This window comes from Lingula anatina, chromosome 8 (assembly GCF_051362555.1).
Source record: "Lingula anatina isolate TDL-2025a chromosome 8, LinAna3.0, whole genome shotgun sequence".
NCBI classification, from domain to species: domain Eukaryota; kingdom Metazoa; phylum Brachiopoda; class Lingulata; order Lingulida; family Lingulidae; genus Lingula; species Lingula anatina.
In genome coordinates this window covers 11,158,911-11,180,774 of record NC_141774.1, presented here as the reverse complement: position 1 = coordinate 11,180,774, position 21,864 = coordinate 11,158,911, and the positions used below count along the sequence as shown (strand labels likewise).

The 21,864-nt window shown below is 39.5% G+C and overlaps 1 protein-coding gene across 1 annotated transcript; it reads left to right on the top strand.

Annotated features, from left to right (window-relative positions):
• Window positions 1–123: 123 nt before the first annotated feature.
• LOC106151715 (allatostatin-A receptor-like) lies at window positions 124–17,949 on the top strand. The gene is made up of 4 exons (XM_087019202.1): window positions 124–720; window positions 7,458–7,626; window positions 13,525–14,084; window positions 14,390–17,949. The coding sequence occupies exon 4, from the start codon at window positions 15,006–15,008 to the stop codon at window positions 16,179–16,181; it is 1,176 nt and encodes a 391-aa protein (XP_086875328.1). The 5' UTR covers window positions 124–720; window positions 7,458–7,626; window positions 13,525–14,084; window positions 14,390–15,005; the 3' UTR covers window positions 16,182–17,949.
• Window positions 17,950–21,864: the final 3,915 nt, after the last annotated feature.

Here is a 21,864-nt window from a genome sequence, read left to right as displayed (position 1 = left end):
ATTAGGGATATTCCCAATCTTTTATTTCTGCTCTTATATTACTGCTCCTTTTAGAGTTTTTCTTAAACCATGTTTTCCTCCTCGGAAGTGATGCCTGGGCATGCGCATGCTTCAAGATACTCTAAGAGCGGAGCGATCTCTTAAATATATGAATATTTACGACCATATTTGAAATCACTTGTTTAAATATCAATATTAAACGTATGTAAAAATACGAAAAAAATGATAAAGCCCACCAAGAATCTGACAGGATGAGTTACATGTCAATACCTGGCTTGGGGAGTGCGGCGGTGCGTAATTAACAAGTTTAATTGTAAACGAGCTCTTCGCAACTGCCAGGCATTTAAATTGCAGCAGTTAGTAAGCTTGTCAACTGATGATTGTCAGTTTAGAACACTGTCGGCTTTGATGTGATCTAAACCACTCGAGGCGACCATAGTCTCTACTCTCATCTATTGCCACCGAAGTTGGTAAGAAAGTCATAGAACACCGTCAGAGAAAAAGTAAGAAGATTGTCAACGAATGTCAGCTCCTTTGCTGCTTTTTAGTGCATCCCACGGCAACACACTGAGGCATAACGAAAATTACCCAAATTCAGCATAACCTTCTCTTACTTCACTGTATACAGTATGTACAGCTCAGCTGAAGCAAAGACTCCGGGCTTGTATGTCGTCACAGTACCACGTGACCCAGATATGTCTCTTTATTTTGCATATTGAGGTGAGGCTTTCTAAAACGTTTTTGTTTTCTACTTATAGATTGTTTTTATACTATTTATAGGGTGGTAATCGATTCAAACATATCTCTAGTGTACAGATTGAGTGCTGGATCTACAAAATTCTGGGAATGGAGTTTAGTGTGTCACAAACCCATTAATTGTTATCAATGTACAAAAGTGTAAATATAACTCAAATCAAGCATATCTTCATGGCATACACAGAAAATGGCCAAAGTTGGTCCTATTCAATGCGATATAGAACACCGAACGTAGCAGTGGGCAGGTCTCACCGACGACTTATCCAACAAACAGACACATTCTTAAACGGACACATTCTTATTTTTGAAACTCTAAGGAAGTTAAACTTGTGACACAATGTATCTTTGGTTGCATTGCTGCATTCACAACATCGCTCTAACTAGTTCGAGGATCAAATATGACCGACCCGCTTGAGTGCTTTTTTCGAAATTCCCTGCAGGGAATCCACTGGGATAAGACGGCAAGCTTTCAAGCTTTGGCACTTTTCAGTGGCTCACCCTATTGGTGAATCGTATTATAAACTAACACAACAAACACACCCCCAGCTGATGGAAATGGCTGTTTACAGCTCATATGAATCACAATTTTGTCATATATGACAAATATTAATTTAAATATACACGGTCGTTTTTTAAACAGCGAGCATTCAAAAGCGACATTTGGATATAAGCATTCGATTGAATGCGTAGCAAGAGACGCGTCTCTGACGTCTCAGTAAATAAAACACTGTCAATAAAGTCTATTCTACATTAAACTAGCGTTTGGGTTTAACGCTTTTTGGTAGATCTTGTTTTATATGCCCGAAATTCCATTTCATCCTATTCATTAACGTACGCAATTATTTTCGCTTTAAGTGTCGATATATTTGTACTAAAATAATGCTGCTTGAATATCCGCGACGAGACCAGAAATAAACTATAACACTGCCATCTAAAAGAGAGAGAGAGAGAGAGAGAGAGAGAGAGAGAGACTTATCAAACTAGGTGGCTTAAATAGACGTCAAACCAGCCAAAACGTCTATTAACAGAGGTATTTAAACAGTTAAAGGGAGTTTTTGGCTATTACCGTGATTTTCGTTCCATTTCAACACCCTTTCACCAGCTATAGGGTCCCCATAAAACCTCCAAAACCGATTAGCTTTGCAATCAGGGTTTGTAATTTGTGTACAATCAATGAGAGGTAACGCAATTTAGGAGTGTTAATTCAATTTATTTTCAACTTTAAGATTAAATGTCGCCAATGGTCAGCCATATCATTGTCCCTGGTGGATTGAACTGTTGCGCTCGCTGCGTGAAATCACTACCTCAGGAAAGACTTGAAATGTAAACCGTGAATTATTGTATTGTACAAGGCATCATCGAGCTGCATGTGGCAGTCACGAATCCTGTGAAAGAGGAATTTTTAATTATGTTTTGAGATGAGGCGTATCTGTCTTATATAGGGACAGCGCGTGACGTCTTGACAGAGCATGTTGACCCGACCATGAGGATAGGGAATACCCCCCCCCCCCCCACACCCGTTTTCCCTACCCTCGACTATGGACAAACTTCCGTTATTATGTCCAATACCCGACTGAGCAACAAGAAAGTGCCTAGGAATCAGCGAGGTTTGCCCGGTACTATCTCACAAGATGCACCACTATTCAACGAGAAAAATGGCTGAGAAATCTGCTTTGTTTGCATATGGTGAAGGCCTACGATGCAAGCTACCAGACTGTTCGTTGTCTGCCCGTGGTACTCATCTAGACTCCGATTGAAATAAAAATAGGAGACTTGACAAGAAGGAAAAAAAGGGCTAACATTAAACTCAGATTTCTCCAAAATTTTTTTTCCAAAAATTTCTGTCCTCCTAGTCTCGAGCAGTCCGTACGTGTCCAAATGCAATTAATAATAATAATAATAATAATAATAATAATAATAATAATAATACAGATCAACTCCTCGTTTGTAATTGTTGGCTACATGCCTCCGTATGATAACATCAATAACGTGTGTCAGTTTCTTCACCCACGATGTATTAGCTTTTAAAAATCACTTCTGTAAAATGGATTTAACATATCGCTGCCTACCCCATGCTAACTTAATTATCCATTTTAGCGTGTCAGTTTAACGTAAAAACAGAAGCTTACGTGCAAATCAGAAACAAATGGAGTTTTGTAAAGCTTAATGGCAGTAATTCCGTTGTATTGTTCCTCTAAAAAAGGGCGGAGAATAAGTCAGTTGTATAAATGAGCTATATACAGCCCATTGGTTGTATGTAGAGGACGATTTGGTCTTTTCCAAGGCGCCAGACTGTCGTCACGATTCCATTTTCTACCGGACAACACACTTAAGCCATTTCTATTTGAACGTAATCACTCTTCATTGAGTGTGCTTAAGAAACGCATTAAGCCAGGGACTTGATTGGGTAGGCGTCCTCTAAAATCAGTCGAGCAGCTTATAGAAATCTTATGAAGTATTGTCAAAAGTCGTTAAGAATTCTTTAAGACCTTTTGAAAAGGGCATATATCAATAATGGCTGACTGATAGAAGTTTTTTTATCATAACGGAACGTTCCCCTCGGAATCTTATCCCGGGTATTGACTTAATTCAAGGCATAGAAAATAACATCGATATGTACTGAAAAGTGTTGACTATAGTTATTTCAATGGTAAACAGCACTTGCGCGTGCATTCATATACTTTAATTACCTTGTTGGAGGTAATCTGAGAATCTAACAGTTGACGTAGATCGGGTCTTATGATACCCACGCAGCGGTGACGGCTTCGATCTTTTCGTTAATTTCAGTTCAAGATAGTGAATTGGTTTACATTGATATACCCAAATGTTTCTCTCCCTCCGCCCCCCCCCCCCCCCCTCTCTCTCAAACATGTTCATGTCATAATGCTGGAATGCCCCTGCACACCCATTGTTCATACAACCATAAAATATAGAGTTGTCCCGTTAGATCAATTTGTACGTTGTAACACACACGCACACGCTCACACGCACGCATAGACACAAACACACACACAAAGACAGACAGACACTGACACTCACACACACAATCATACACACGCACGCATAGACACAAACACACACGCAAGTACTCACACTCACACACAAAAACATTTATGCACATCCCTTCAAACATCCGCCCCCCCCCCCCCCCACCATCACACAAACACACTTAACACAAAGAAATGCTCCATACTCTTACATTTTACTTTAATACGGGTCAATAAGATCTGATATCAAATATGGCACTTAATTGGACTCCGGCGAAATTGCACTGAATTAAGACGCTTAATCGACGGCAACGATCTGCTTGGGATCACTTTAAAAGATCCATGTGCCGTGCAGTTGACAGTGATCTAACTGTTGGCTGTATTCTTGGAAATCATGAAAGAATTACCAGGAATAGTTTGAGTTGTATTTCAAGATATACACATTTATGCCCAAAGTTAAAGATAAATTGTTTGACATTTCAAATAGCTATACTTTGTAGATTTGTGTGTTGTCCGTGTTTTAGATATAGGGTCGTAACAAGTATATAATATTCGTTAATGTTTTCCAATCGAGAAAAGCATGTAAGACAAGCTGATTAAAGCAGCATAAGTGTGAGCTTTTTCAAATTTATCTAACAAGAGGAAATTATTCTGCTTTCAAGATTGCGCTTGTATTTTCCTTGGCTTTTGCCATTTATACTTTATATAGTGATTCGGACAAAAAACGATGTTTGTCACCAATTCGTGTAATAAATCTTAATAGATTTAAATAAAGGAATTGTAGCTAATAACCGACGTCAAATTGGCTAATAGAGGAAATAAAAAAATACGCGGCACTTAGTGGCACTTATTTTATTACCAAAACTTACTGAAAAGATATAATGGAAAAGTTAAGTAAAACAATAATTATTCAAAAAAGAAAAACTGCATGACAGTAATATTGATAATTGATCTACTGGAACCCTTCTTCTACGCAATCTAAGTAGTAAGTGTAATAGCGAACCCTCTAACATGCTCATAGACGCATGATCGTATTTCCCCATGTAATTTTTATCTCATGAAGTTTTAGTTCCGTTCAGGCCCGTAGCCCGGGGAAGGGGGGGAGGTGAGAGAACCCCCTTTTAGCTGGAAAAATGTCCACTCTTGCTAAATTTGATCTAGGTTAGCTAAGGTTTCATGACAAAAGGTCCACATTTTCAGAAAGAAATCCCCCTTTTGCTATTGCCGGCACGGGTCTGGAACTTCCGTTAAATAACAAAACAAACCGTTCACAAATATCGCCGAGCTGCTGCAATGGCAGGCTAGGTTTTTGAAAAGGTATCTGTTATTTTAGGATGAGTGCTAATAACTTAGGAAACTAAGGTATATGTATTTATTACTCACAAATACAGTTGTACTGCACATACAGGATACTTACATAAATATCAAATATGTTTGCCCATTTAGCAACAAAAATACTCCTAGCAGCCAATTAAGTCAACGTTTCTCTCAAGAATTCATCGCTTTCTCATTTCCCACTGCGGGAAGAAGAGGATTTCTGCTGCGCGAGGTGTCATCTCTCTTTGATTTGGCTAAGCAGTTTAATTGGTAAAACGAGACAAACATGGCGGCAAACTGTGAACCTCCGGTGCGTTCTTGTGTTTGAAGTATTTTCGTCCAGTTTTAACTTTACGCACTGTGGACTGGTTCAAGAGTGTTCACGATCAAACAAATTGTTGATGTGCCCTCATGTACTGCAAAACCTCACTGCATTCCCCACAGAATAACTATTCCGTCGAGTTACTTTATTGGCTTATCCGCACCAGTTTTGGCAATGTCAGATCCATAAGTGGGGATAGCTTGCACGTGGCCCACTCTTAGCTTATCAGGGAATCCCTTGTCTTCCCCGTCTCCTCCTCCCTCCTCTCCCCACTCCCCTACCCCAAACAGGACGCCAGACAAAACCAAACGCTTTCCCATACCAGTATACTGTCTTTCATAGTACTGTATATCATAAAATAATATCGAAACGAGGTAGTTTTATCTTTGCCTCTTTCCCCCCCTCCTCCCGATTGAAAAATCCTGGGTTCGCCAGTGCAAGAGGGCGTCCGAGGACCCAGGGAAACGTTCCCGTTTAAAACCCAAATACTTGAAATTTTAACGACCATTTCCTGGTTTCGCTTGAAATCATGTTGCGCTCGAATCAATATTAGAGTTGTGGCGTAGATCCAATAGCGGTCCTCTCAACACGGCATTATAGTCACTTACTTGGACGTTAATGTGAAACCTTTGCCTCCGTTTAGCGTCTGTTTTCAACTCTAAATTGCAGCAGAAAAGACTATTTATCAGACGCCGGGGTTGAAACACATATAACAAATAAATATATAGATAAAAGAAAAATAAGTGTGAAGATGGAAAACATGTTTGTAGATCTAAATATCAGGACAAGCAGACTGATGGATGGGAATGTAAAGACAGACACATGGCTTACTTATTGCATATGATTTTGACGTACTGGTAACTGGTATATTGGCAAAAAATTTGATTGAGCGAAGATTGGTAAGACTCTTTAAAGACCTAAGACCTTGCACTTAAGAGGCCATTAAGAAGCTTAATAATCGTCCTTTGTAAAAAGTCCATGCCACAGAGTGCTGGAGGTGTCACGTGGGGTTGAGCAGAGAACAAAGAACACGCTGCAGTCGAAAGGAATCACATTTCAATGCAAAATCTATCTTATGAAAAAGAGACATTTAACCACATTAATCATCTCCATTTCTCACTTCCTCTATCTTTGCTTTTTGTTTGTTAACCCGAAGTGACATTTTGAGATGGGATCCAAACATGCTGAAAACCTGCTTTGACGCACAGATAAATTATCAATCATTTGGTACCTCTCCACCAATTTGCTTACACAATTAAAACGTTAACCTGCTTACGGGAGCGTTAGCGTGCCCTGCCCTAGGCCTCTAACAAAGCGATTAACCCGTATTAGTGACAGATCGAACCTTCCCAGCGGACAGATTCCAGTGCTTCATCTTCAATATTTAATTTTTTGATGAATTTATTTAGCTGACTTAAATAGAATTTAGAACAATTTTGATGTTATCCATAATGTTATAATGTATATGAAATGTGACGTGAACTGATTAAGACAGACGTCTTGACGTTAGGGAATAACTACCGATCAAGCCAGTATATATTCGGCGGCTTTCTTCATCCAGCTATCGCCAGTAATTTTTTAGCACAGGCTCAGTCTCCGTTTCCTGCTTGAGGAGTTTAGTTTGGAGGTGTTCGAATCAACCTAGAACGCTTATACACATTTAAGAAATGGTGATCGATGGCTTTTGATCGACACCACAGCCGTTCATTCTGGCGTTATAAAGGTGTGCTAGGTCTGGCGTGACAACTCACCAAACTACCAGAGTTAGGTCCTATCGAGTATCTTTTTTTCTACAAAACACTTCCTACTAAACAAGTACTGGACATTTTATAGCGCCCATTGAGTGGAGGGTATATAATCTCGAAGCACTGCATATATAGACGACGCGAAAGCCTTACATTCATAGTCTATTGAACGAATAGTGTAAGGAACGTGAGAGGGAGCTCTGCCACTTTATTATGGTAACAAAAAGAAAGTCTTCATGTGACCTGGATCGTCTCGCGGAATACCAACTTATAATTATCCAATTGAATCGCTTTCGTCATTCATGGGTGGATTGTCTTCTCGTTAAACAGACACTGACGCTGTGGGCGCATCACCAATTCACGGCGCCGTCTTACCTGGACTTGTCACTGCGCGCTGTAACATAGGTTATCCTCTCCGGGACGCAGCTATTCCCTTTGTGCGGGCAACGATGCGTGTAACTCTGAAGTCGAATTTCCCAAAAATGCCAGCGTGTTTTAGGTGAGTAAAGGTATTCTGTTAACACTATAACCAAGGTATTTTTTAATGAAAGTCTCCGTGGTTTATACGTACACGTTTTTTAAAGCAATTCTGTGGTCGACGTAATGGGTGATAAATGTACATTTTGAAAGAATTTACGAGATAACGTCTTTTATTGATGGTGAAAATTTAGTCTTCTTTCTGAAACCCCCTTTTTTCATTTTTCTCCTGCGACTTGAACCGTTGCTTTGCGTACATTTCACCAAACTGGAGTATTATCGGCTACTCAGAATTTTTTTTACAATTTAAGGAGCAGAAGCGTTGTCTGCGTCTTACTTTTCAATCAAATTAGCTTCACGTGTATCTTTCCAAATAATGTACAATCAGTTTTTAACACTGAATACATATTGAAAATGCGTATTTATACATATTGCTGGCTTGTTGGAAACAATGAATACTATGGCACCAGGAAATTGGTATATCGATGATATGGTGAAACATTGAGTGAAATGCGCCTTAATGCGAAGTGTTGGCGGTGCCCACGATGCTTAACCAAGCGTCCACTGCAGCGGCGACCGAAGCCTTTTTGCATCTCGTTTGAGAAGTGTACACATTTATTTTGAGTGTACGTAGCTCAGAGAAATTATCATTAAACACATATACATGTGCGCTATCGTCACAATGAGTGTGTGGCAAAAATAACGAATGATAAATTCTCATCGCGTGGCATCAAAAGATACTGTACTTTTCTTTATTCGTTTCTTTATTAGCGTCATTATCTATTAGAAGCCATATTAATTATAAGGCCTGAGTTGAAGTTATTAAAAAGACAAAAACATGATGGAAACACAGGAAAACGTTTTTTTTTCGCCTTTATCTGAAAGATTTTGATAATCACGAAAAAACTTTCAAGATAAAAAGTATAAAGGAATCGCTTTTCTTTTTAAGGTTGTATTTTCAAATCATATATCAATACCTTCCAAACAATATTACATATGGTGTCATCATATCTAACGTGCCTTTGTGAAAACACTGCCCACTGTTTACAAATAATTTGTTACTCCCGATACTGTACTTTTTGAAAGTAATTAAAACAATTTTCCAACTTAAACGTGATTATAGTCGTTATTTTGTTTTGTCGCTCAAATGCCACATAAGTGAACGCAAAAAGAGTATTATAAATGTGCCAAAAAAGCATTTATTTCGTAAATCCCGTCCTCCTTATATTTTTTCGATATCAGATGCACTAAGAACCGTTCCTATTTTTACTACAGTAATTACAGCCCAATAACACAGGGAGTAATACCACGGATATTAGGGGCAGTCGTAATGTGAACCTATAGACCGTAAATGTCATCTTCATAAGAAAAATCGAATCATATTCTCTACTTATCTCATCTCATAAACGGCGTCATTTATTATAATTTAGCTTGATTGCAGATAGGGAGGATCTATCAAACCTACGAGGAATAGATACAGAAGAAGAAAAAAAAGCCCCGTAAGAATAGTAGTTACTCTCAAGACACGAAGGTTAGAATTAAGACATGTTTCAGCTTATTTATTTATGTATTATTTTGCTGCCAAGGCCCACTAATTGCCATCACATTTCAAACATCAGTTCCAGATATTTTTTGTTTAAAAAGCCTGTTCACTGCCAACTACCATGATAAAAAGATCTGAGGCACAGCTAAAACCGATCCACGCACCGACTTAGGTGTTGTAAAAACATTGGCATCTTTTACAAGTTCAAAAGAAAACTAATCTAATACCGGTCCGATACCTAGGAGGAAAGCGGGTGTCGTTTGCCAGGGTTGTAGTAGATCTGTCCTTCATCGGTGTACAGTCGAGCTATTAGCTTTCTCAAGATGTCTGTTGGAACGGGGGCGTACACAAAAGAAACGGAATGAGATACAAAAAATCTCTTTTGGCGTGTTACCTCTTAAAATTCCGTGCACTTAGAGATGCCAGATAAAAGCAACAGTTCCACACTGATAATTAAGCATAAAGTGTCGTGTGATATTAAGCGTGTAAAACAGACATGTCAGAATTTATTGGCTTCTGTCTTGAAATGAAATGGGTTCGGGGATTCGCCGGGAACGGTAATAAAACAACGTCTCATGAAAAACTGCAATTAATTGAGCAACCAAGCACGAGTGCGTTTCCTCCCGCAGACAGCAGAGAACAGAAGGGAGCCATTCATTATCCATCGGAGTACACCGAATCTCAACCGAGCTTGATGAAAAATGATTTTCCAATACCCAGTGCGTCCATTGGAGAGCGCGTTTTGTACTAATAGCGATGCTTTCGCATTTTGTCTATTTTCAAGTCCCTTGTGCATGCATTGAATTGTTCATTTAAATTTGAATGGTATTGACATTTTAGACTGTAGCTCTGACAACAGAACACTGGTTAGCATTGTGGTCTCGTTAGTCTCTTGTCTACTTCATGCCAAAGTTTGGGTATAAATTGCGAAGTAATGCACTGTTAAATCTGATAAATAGACTGCATTTAGACAGCGTTATGTGGACCACCTAACTAAATATAAAATCAATTAATCAATCAATCAATCAGTCAACACCCGGGGCTGTCTATCATTCCGTGATGGAGGCCCCGCTCCATGATTTGTCTCCACGGGTATCTGTCCTTGGCTTTGCTTGGCCAGGTGGGTCCAAGACGGCGGTGGAGGTTGTCTCTTGATCTGGTCTTTGGTAGGCCCCGCTGTCTTGCCTATATATGCAATATAATACAACGTTATACAGAATTATAAGCCTTACTTAGACAAATCTTCTGCTTTATGTTCAGAGAATCTTTCTCGGGCTAAGATAAACACGTGAAATACCATACTCAAATGATGGCTGTGTATTTCCTCATGCTTTATTCAAATTACGTTCTGTTAAACGCATTTTCAGCTTGGTTACATGTACGACTTCTAGATATACGTGGATAGCCGGCTACTGGTCTTAGATTGCTAAATCAACCAAACGTCTGCCGTTGCTAAATTGCAAATTGTACGGTAAGCAGAATTCAGGAACAATATCAGAAATTGTGTCACAATTTTAATCGGCATTGATCAATCGTTGACTTTTTTCCATCTTGACTAGGTTGTAATCAAACAGATCTCCAAACTACCTGTAAATGATGGCCTTTGTTGACATTTATGGACTAGGAAAGGCAAGGGTTTGGTAAGAGTGTGAATTTGCGATTGACCCCAAGAAAAACCTAAATATTGCAGTCTTTATGTTAAAAATCACCCTTGCAGTGTATTGGACATTTCCTCCGATGTACAATTTAGCTGCTTTTGCCGTTTAAACTCCATATGTAAAAAAAAAAAAAAAAAAAAAAAAAAAAAAAAAACATTTATGACGGGTATGCTTCTGTGTAGTCTTTTCATAATTATCATGTTAAAACTTATCACTTTCTACACAAAATTGAAACTACATACCTTTTAATGAAGACATGTGAGGTATAAAGCTTATATTTTGTGTAGAGAGTGATAAGTTAAAATCAATGATCATTAAATATAAATTTCCCTTATGGACCATTTGAACATTCATGGTAATTGTCGCGAGTGGAAACCTGGCGCTGTGCTCCTGGCGAGTGAAACACGTGTATAATGGAGCTGAAAGAAATTTCCAGTAAACACGGCAAAATGCTTTCGATCAATCATTCTAACGGACGCTGCATTTGAAGGTATCTAATCTTTGAGAAAATGTTGTTTTTACTTTCATTACCTCGTTTATGTCGGTGGCGAACGTCCATCTTCTGTAAGTTTTATACATAGAGTGGAATAAACCTACTGTATCTTTACACAGGATTAGAAAAAGATAAAACCGTGATTATTGATCTCAAATATACCATAATAAGATGATAATAACTAGATGGAAAATGTGTGATGTTGGTGATACACGGATGCGGATTATATAACAATCCGATGAAATAAAGTTTAGTTATAAGGTCAATGGTAGAATTATAAAGTAGAAAAAGCGAAAGTGAAAGTACATGTACCATAAAGCCACTGTTGTGGAAATAACGTCAAAAGAGTGCAGTTGTTCGATGGTGGACAAACACCTAAACCGGTTCAATTGGTTCGATATGACATTTTTTTCTCATCTGACACCCACGAAACATTTAGAGCGAGCCAAAAACATGCTTGTTTTTAATTTCTGCAATTGCATTTAGTTGGAAGTGATTCATGACTGTGGTAATTGTCATCACCGATATATTGCCCATTTTCACATGGAACCAAATAGAAGGAGCATGCGACAGTACATGTAACATAACTGCATTGAGCTAAGTGACGAAAAATACCAACATGGTCATATTTGTCAATATGAACGCAGCATATCATCGACGAACACAGAGCTATAGACATGAAACTAGGCAGAGACATTACTTTTAATTTCCCGCCTCTGAAATGACATAGTGTCACATTAAATACATGATTAATTTGTCTTGATCTAATACATGATTGATAGTCTTTTCCTACAAATAGAGGAGCATATTGTAGTTTGTGTCGATTGTTTACAGTTGAAATTTACGCAATCAATGCATGTTAGATATTTAAGATCATTATTATTATTATTATTATTATTATTATTATTATTATTATTATTATTATTATATGTTGGGTGACAGCCATATGGGAAATCACTAATTTAGAGCTAAAGGCAATGAAATTATGACACCAACTCACCATTTATCCTAATGATTTGTTAACAGCTAAAATAACGTCCTAATATAGCGCTGGCGTCCCAAATCGTTATAATCGACACGCAGTGGTGAAAGAAGAAGCCGATTGTAATTCGTCTGCAAATTTTAATTGGATATGCTCGAGCTCACTTCAAGATAACTGAATCCAGATAGAAACGCTGCCCCCGTTATTCCTAAAGGGTAATTGGTGGTGATCGATCCCGTAAAGGTACAGCCATTTAACGCACGTGTTGACGCACACAGCATTACAGAATGGTAAAATAAGCGAGCAGTTTTTTTTATTAAGACCTAAATTTTTACCTGCGGCCAAACAGGCTTATAAGTTGTAGATTAGTTCTTTTTTAACTTCTTTTTTTCTGTTTTGCAATAGAACAACTTCCACTGCGGGTTCAGTGAAGTCCGGAACTTATGATTGTTGTACAGACAAATAAGTATTGGACATTATTTCAACTTAAATAATAAACAGACGTGAAATTGTCCTCGTGTCAGTATACTACAGAGCTTAAGTGTCGTAAAACGGGATGTACTTGCCGTGGGATTGCCGTGCATCTTACACACGATATCGGTGCCTTTGACTTTGTGTGTGCGTGTCTGTGAGCGCTCGTGCGCGCGTGAGTGTGTGCAGTGATAATTATTACTTTATTAAAGAACATTGCGGGGTGCCTATTTAATGCCACCTCACAACATGCGTTTGCTAGATGAAATATCTGCAGGAATTAAGCACCGGGCTGCCGTAAACATGCCAGTCATAAACAGCAATATTATTTGCCCCAACACAAGTTCCTTGACAAGAAATATGTGTTTGCGCCTAATAACGAACGCACTTAATCCGGTGACATTTTCTTGTATGCCCCCTCGAATACATGAATAAATACATTAAGGATTGCGACATTGTAACTTGAGCAAGATGAAATGCACAGTGTCATAACAGCTCGTAAAAAGAAGAAGTGCATTTGGTAAGAAGACATACAGAATGAAGTAACGTAACATACTCTAGTACATGTAGATCTATTAACAAGTAACTGTACGCAGTGGTGTACCACACGCTGTGTGTTAGGCCCCACCCTTGTTTTATAAGAATAGTAACACTAGGCCACAGGTGAAACAATCATCGATTTATGGGTATATGCGGCATTCCCACAAACAGTTGGAACTTAATAATCTAATGACTTGTTATTTTTCATTTTTGTCTATGTGCTGATCCATCAGGGCAACTTAGGTCATCACACCGGAAACGAGACTGCCCACCTTTATTGTGATCAGTGCTGCCTTCTGACGGGAATCAATGGTGTGAGGTTAACAGAGAGCGTCTTCGTCTATAACCTGCCACTTTCTTTAATGAAGACCCTCCACTTGCAGCGAAGTACCCTGTCCTTTGAACTTTTTATTTCATTCCAGCGAGTGAAAAGAGCGTAATGTCGACAAAGCGGTGCACACCTGGAGTCCAAATACTTGCCTTTTACAGCCAGCGCCACCTAGAGAGAATAAGATTAACGTCTGTTCTCACATTTTGAAGCGAAAGCGATTGACTACTAAAAGGCTATCACGGAACGTTGCAGTAATTCATTGTTATCCACTGAGAGGAAATGGTGGGGAATTAAAGATAATAATAGGAAAAGAAAGAAATACGACTCTACTCAAACTTCTTTCGAGTGGATTCCGAGGAAAGAAGAAGAGTTAGATAGTCCATGTATTTTTGTCTCTGTATTCAAACTGAGGCTTAAATGTTCACGAAAAATGAAGATGTAATCATCACATTCTCTACACAGGTAGGGTGCGTCTCTTTTAGGTTACATTACACTCACTAGCATAAATTGAGTCTTTTCGCCGTTTTTGCTTTGGATGCGTTTATTAATGAAGGTTTTGGTTACGGCCTAGTAGAGGAGACAACAAATCGCGAGAAACGTGCAAAAGAACATGTCCTGTTGATATATTGAGTGATCAGTTTTTCCCCGGTTTGCACATTTACTTTGAAAAATGTATCCTATTACAGGAGAAATTTAGTCATTAAACCATTTCCAAAAAGCAGAATGCTAGTACAAATCCTAAATTGCCATTTACATTTAATTTACAGTTCCGCTGGAAGATGACATTCCTTGCCAGGTACTTAACCTTGCCGTTGCCTACAGCGGGGAAGTGAATCACCCTGCCAGCGCTGAAGTGATCTATCAGTTCCCTATTCCTCTGGCAAAATAAGATATTTGACTCTGTCCAATATATATTCCATTCAAGAACGATGAGGTTATAAGTCAAGTACAGTTTAAGGGAAATTTAATGGGCGTCCATTTGACTCTTGTATTCGGAGCAATTTGTTTACGCCAAGCCAAGGGATTCAATGAGAAATAAAAGGCTGCGCTGCGTTTCAATGACAAGAACGAGGAGTAAAAAATTTCGTAACTTACGTTTTTAAGTGAATTGTTATTGTCACGGATTTTTTAACAACCAGAAGCGCAAAGGGGAAAGGCAATTTTTTTTACTTTTTACATGTTAAATGTGGAGTACAGGACACCTAGGATATTAGCATACTTATCACAACAACAGCCGGATATTTCAATAATACTTCGACCACCCGACAAGTCTTGTTTTGCATATGCGTAAGTCCCCAGTACAGGACAATTGGCTCTGGCACCACCATTGGCACCACCACTCCAAACAACCAAATAGCCGTCAGCTAACAGGGTAACAGGCCAATGGATATCTTGAACTCTAGCAACCACACAGCGGACTTTCTGGCACCTGTTCATTGGAATACAACATTTGATAACGTTACGCTCATGAACGACACGAGCGAGTACCCTGAGTACGTTCCAAAAGGATTCCACACATTTGTGACGGTTCTGTACACCGTTGTCTTTCTCCTGGGTTTCTTTGGCAACAGCGTCGTTCTGGTGATCGTCTGCTGTAACAAACCAATGAGGGACACTACCAACATCTTAATAGCCAACCTCGCCGTGGCCGACCTGTGCTTCATCGTCGTATGTGTTCCATTCACGGGGGCCGCTTACAACATGGACCAGTGGCCGTTTGGAGATTTCTGGTGCCGGTTCACGTCCTTCGTCAACCACGTCTCTGCCTGGGCAAGCATCTATACCTTGGTCCTGATGGCGGTAGACCGGTACATCGCCATTGTCCATCCCCTGAGGTCACTGACCTTGCGGACCACGAGGCGCGTGCTCACTGTCATCGGGTTCACGTGGGTCACGTGCATTTTGGCGAACGTGCCGACGTACCAGCAGTATCACCTGTACTCATTTCTGCACCTGGGGAAGATTCACCAACGCTGTGTGGACCTTAACATACTTGTCGATAGGGAACGCGCGCAAGTGTTCTATCTGTGCTTCTTTATCTTCGCCTACGTGTTGCCTTTAACAGTGATATGCATCCTCTACAGCCTTGTGGTACGTCAGCTCCGTCTTAACGAAGCGGCTACGATCAGAACCAAAAGTTACGCCAACAACAAGTGCCAACAGCGTTCTAACTCGGACCGGGGAAAACGTCGCCTCACCATGCTCGTCGTCATAGTAACCCTCATGTTTGCCCTTTGCTGGCTTCCAGCTCAAATTATCTTCATCTTTAAAGCGGTCGGGACTATACCGTCCAGTGGCACCTCATACCAGGCTCTCCTCTTGGGGCAGATACTCTCCACCTGTTTGGCCTTCCTTAACAGTTGTGTTAATCCTATAGTGTATGCCTTCGTGTACGTTAAGTTCAGGGAGGCGCTGTTTAAGATACTGTGTTTCTGCAGGAAGGGAAAGAAGACGCGCTCAGCAGTTATGATGGAGGAAAATACGGCACGCACGGAACTCAGCACTAACTGTCGGTACTCCGAGATCAAAAGTGCCGACAATAACCTCCTCTGCGACTAAAAACTGTCGTTTCAAATGAATTAGTTAATCTTATTATTTATAAATTATTGTTTATCCATTTTGTGACCAGTAGATCGCATACAAGAACAAAGCTGACGGGGTTAAATTTTTGCAGGAAGACATACCGGGTATACCTGAAGTGTCACCCAGATTGGTGGTATCTTGGGATTAAAAACACTAGACTAAAACCAAGCGAGATTTCGACAGATTTGAGGAGAGTGCCAGGCTATCCTGCATAGGGCGGCAACGAATAAAAAGTGAAATAAACTTTTAGACTTGATGCTGAAAATAAATCCCACCTCAGGCGGATTCTAGCCTTGTATGACATCACGCAGCCTCGCTTTGGACTATCTCATGTGAATTCCATTGGGAAATCTGAGTTGATCGTGAGGTTTTAGGCAGTGACTGTACCAAGCGTGATACGTGCTGAGCGAAAGGGATGTACTGCGCGTTTTTGGGTACGTCTATGGAAGAGCCTATACGTACAGCGTACATAATCAATTTATATGACTTTGTGACTAAAATGCTGTCATCGGCGCCCTAGTTCGGCACGTGTGCGCCGTTTTGAGGCCTGTGTTCACTAACCACGTGAGCAGCAGGGTTACCGTATGTTTCATGTAAATTGTACCTGCTTCTTTTACTTATCAGTTTTAGAAATACATGAAGTTTGCTACCTTAAATCCGGCCATTTTCTCTCATATTACCCTGCGGCTTTGCCATAAAGACTTCCTACTAACTTTCAGCCACTGAAGTAAGTTGAATTGCTACCGTACAATTGACTGCAGCCAAGTGATGCAAATGCGGCGTAAGGATTTGTGAGATTCCAGGATATTGGTCGCTTGCTCCGATTTGAACGCTACCCATAACAAAACACCACCTGCTGTATATTAACACGCTTCGCTCGCACCAAAGAGCGATATCACTTTAATAAAACTGCGTAGATGTATGCTTTTACTTCAGAAACCAGCCTAGACTAACGGCCTTCATAGCTTTATAATAACCACAGAATGCCAAAAGGTATGAGTTCACATCATAATACATGTACCAGGCTCTTTTGGCAGAATTAATGTCTTCTTCACGCCAGGACCACAGTCGCAAATGAACTGAAGCCGACCAAAAGTTCATCTTTACTTGCATGATCATAACTCAGTTTTTTTTTTTGGTCGTTTAGGTATCATGTAAATCCTGTTTGGGCGGCGCAGGATGTTCTCGAACATGTCTTCAGAATAATAATTGACCTACGTGAGATCTACCCTGCTCTCTGCATTCAAAATTTCACTTATGCCCAGCCAGGTTTCTCAAATTATTTTTCTTTAAATTGTCATAATGACATTAGACCTTCAAAGTACACAGTGTTTTTGTTTTTCCAGTGGTGGTCATGTAAACAGAATTAGTTATTATTTAAAGTAATTTTTTAAAAGTGGTTTTAAACCATTAAATTAAAATTATCTTGCAACCAAGTTTATTCAAAGCATAGCAGAGTACCTTTGCAAGCCATGTGATTTAAGACAACTTTGCGGATGACTGATCTACCAACTCTAACCATAAAATTAAATTTATCTTGCAACCAAGTTTGAATTCATAGCATAGCAGGGTACCTCGGCAAACCATGTGATTTAAGTCAACTTTGCGGATGACTGATCTACCAACACTTGTTAACTGCATCTTCTAAATCTGTAGTAACTAATGTATGGCAGATCTGCCCGCTGTTGACGTGGTGTGCATGTGCTTTTCTTTTAAATAAATGGCCGTCGTGTTTTAATAGGCAGCATCTTTAAGTGTTTGAATTCTACGTCACCGTGGCCAAGTGTATGATCGGCCCAAGACATGGGAGACCCGTAGAGTACGGGTTTCGGGTGAAAAAATCCGCTTTGAATTAAACTTTGATCCAACTTTTATGTCATGTTTCAAGATGACTCATTTGTCACTAAGAAAATCTTCAAAAATGCTTGCTACGGGTCTATTTGTGCCGTGTACCTGTAATTATGGAACCAAGACTGTGCTGTATGTAGACGTGAATATGTTGACTTATTGTACATGAAGAAGACGGATCTTTAATAAACAAACAATAGAAACCTGTGCCTATCTATCTATCTATCTATCTATCTATCTATCTATCTATACGGCATTTAACTGAACTAGTTCTTCTTACAAGGCTTATTGAAGTATATGTTTCTTGCAATTTGCAAGGCCCCGCTCTCATTTGAGGCTATATTCCTGTGAGACGCACTGAATACTTAACCTTAGGAACTTAAAGTTGACACAATCAGCAAGACGACGCAATGGGCCCTTGATAAATGTGCTTTATAAATTGATACATGGATGCTTAGACGGATATTGGCTTCTACTTGTGTTACTAAAGCCTAGATTACATTTGCCATGCGAAGTCCGTACGGAGCTCGCATATAGCCCGTAAATCTCTTCGCGCAGCATCTGTGCAGAGGCAGACGTTGGCCGTATGAAATCGTACGGATACACGGCCTTCCTACGATTTCGTCAAGCTAAAACCTTTGACAATTTTTAAAACCGTTAGACCATACGTAGTTCAATGTTGCATTATCTAGGATTGCATCGCACAGTTCCCCTAAGGCATTGTGCGGTGAACTTACAGTGATCGTGATAAGGGTTGAACCTGCTGTTGGTCTCTTCCACCTTTGGTGGCTTAAGGAGACATAACAATGGTAAAGATGTATAAAACTTAGTTAATTGCACGAATTTGAAGATGTACGTTTCCTTACTTTGACTACATTGGTGCTTTAAATCGTAAAGGGCTGTAATGACAACGCGTTGGCCTTCACGGAAGCTACACGGAAGCGTGCGGAAACTGCACTGAGACTGAAAGGAATTTTCAATCGATGCCCGCTTTTTTTCTCTACCTGACTTCAAGGTGTTCACACGTGTTCACACGGTGTTCACACGTGATGTAAACGTACTCGCCGCAGCCCGTAGCTTCTTACGATGTCAAACAAAATCGTAAGGAACATAATTATGCTATTTCATTGCACGCCCCGCGTGGCAAGTGCAATCTAGGCTTAAGTTGTTTACTTGCTTGAGAGAGAGAAAGAAAGAGAGGGAAAGAGAGAGATAATAGTTTTTCATGACATAATTTTTCTTGTATTCAAACAGTACAAACTATTTATATTATGTGATTGTAACAATATTGAAAGAATGTAAATAAAATAAAAAAAATAAACAAATTGGGAAAACTTAAGTCTTCAAATGTTTTAGAACGGCACAAAAATTACACATTCAAGATAGATCTAAACATGGACTGCCTCCGGTTCAAATATTTTTTTTAAATCGAGTGCGGAACACGTCATTGTTGTTTCCGGCAAACATTTTTTTTACAGTGATGCTGTTGTGTGGACATAGGAACCACATCCGTTAGGCCTACATATAGCATGTATGTTTCGTGAGTGACTTTCGACATATCTTTGGTGGCCAACTAGACTTTTGAGGAATGTTGAAAGCAATTCAAAAGACAACAAAGCTGCATGTACTTTTGCTTCCATTGTGATTTAAAGAACTCGTTTAATTTCCGTCAAAGCAGCTTTGCAGGAAATACCACGGACTGTCTAGGTTATCAGCACACCGGTTCCCCTGATAACACTGCATAACACCGTTATCTATGGAGTGCAGTAAGTGGCGAAAGAGACACAGCCATGTCTTTTTCGGCTCTCAAAGCTCTGTAGTAAAAGACGAACTCGGCATAGGCCTTGCCGTTTTCGCATTTAAAGGGGCGTCTAAAAGACGCACGCGTAGGCTCTTATGGGCCATGGTAAGTTGTCTTATTTCCCTTGCTTGGCTCAAACCAAATATGCCGTCTAAAGTTCTATTTTCAAAGCTACAAGAGTGGGATTGTTTTTTGGTTATATTAACGTGATTTTTAAGGCTGTTACAACCTTCTGTGTTTGCTTGGATTAGTGTTTAGTCAACTTTCGCATTTCATTTTATTTTCACTTATAAAGTTCTCAAATATTCAACGCGGTAATTTTGAGATTGCTTTACATTGGCTTTCCTGTTCCAAATTCTTCTTCGTACCAAGATGAAGAGATAATGAAAGCTGAATATACAGTGTATCTGGTCATACATTTGCATTTGATATATAACACAGCGTCATGGGACAAAAATATGAAACTCAGAGAAATGTATTCTACACTAAATGTTAGCAATGTAACAGTTAGGGAATAATGCTAGTAGAAGGTACTTGAACAGCCAGCTACTATCACAATGTGCAGTAGCAGGGAAGGGGACGTTTTATAGCTGTATTTATTATGGTGTCTCAATTTGGGGTCATTTTGGAGTATTCACTACAAGGGAACTGTGTCAGAAAATCGAAGTTTAATTTCCTAAAGTGAGTGGTAACGGCTATCCTTAATCCACTCGTCAACCGTGTTTGCTTTTACTATCTGAAGGGAGAGACGAGAGCCGTGCGTTTACCAATAGATGAAGAACTATTTTGATATCAATACGGTTCATAGCCATCAGCAGCATTGGTATACAGCAGCAACAACAACAACAACAACAATAAGGTAATAACAATGGTAGTCTAAGGAAATTTAAACCGCTTTAAATTGCACATTACGACGTAAATGATGATAATTAAATAAAAGATAGAATATGAGATAGCATAAATGAGGGAAGGTTGGTATTAACAATCTCACACCCATGTACATGTGCACGCAAACAAGCAAGCAGCCAGAAAACCCAATTGTTTTTCACCTTCAAGCAAAAAGGTGCAATACTTTGTCGCCCTCCAGTATATAAACAGGGTTCTAGAAAGGAGATTCCGATTGTTGGGGAAAAAACACTCCCTTTTCGAAGAAAAAAAAGTCCACCCTGAATTAAAACTTGACATATATTCTATCCCATTTAAGCACGGTCAGCTAAAGGAGCAAAAAGGTCGACGATTTCAGATAAAAAAAAAACATAAAATTGCTGTTTATACAAAACTGAATATCGATATATATATATATATATATATATATATATATATATATATATATATATATATATATATATATATATATATATATAGCTGTGCATACCCGACTTACATTACTTTGATGTTTGATTCAAAAACGATCCTTTTAAACGACGCATGTGCAAAAATACACGAAAAATCATACAGACCAACTAAAAACAACCAGGGTATAGCAAGTGAGTGGTTTCCGCTTGGAATGCGCTATTCCCGAGCGCCATGTATTACACTGTGCTTTCCCTTCAAATACTATACTAAACCTCGTTTCCTCTTTTAATGATCATCAGTCTTAAATATAATTGGTTGTGAAGGTTTGGACAGGGCAGTAACGCCCAATGTGTCATGGTTGGTGAACTCTAAGCTGCTTCACAGATAAATAAGACTAAGGCATCTCCCCAGGTCTAGCGGGGTCAGTTTCTTTGTGGATCATAGTGTCGGTGTATTGGGTACAGTAGTGCTGGGTTTAGCTGGGCTGATCTGTTTGACGCATATTCTGGCTTACTTCTCTTATCTAGAGGAAACTTCAGTAAAGTCAACTAGGATGGGGCTGGGTGGGTGGGGGTGGTGATGGGGGAGGGAAAGATGTATTTTTGATAAGGTCAATTGAGTGTCCTTGTTACTTATCTAAACATTCTGAGATGTTCCGAGATGCGTTTTTCACATCACCTGTTCCCCTTTAATATTTCTGAACACGATATTATT

Coding starts and splice junctions, on each gene's coding strand:
- LOC106151715 (XM_087019202.1), top strand. CDS start 15,006: ATGGATATCTTGAACTCTAGCAACCACACAGCGGACTTTCTGGCACCT.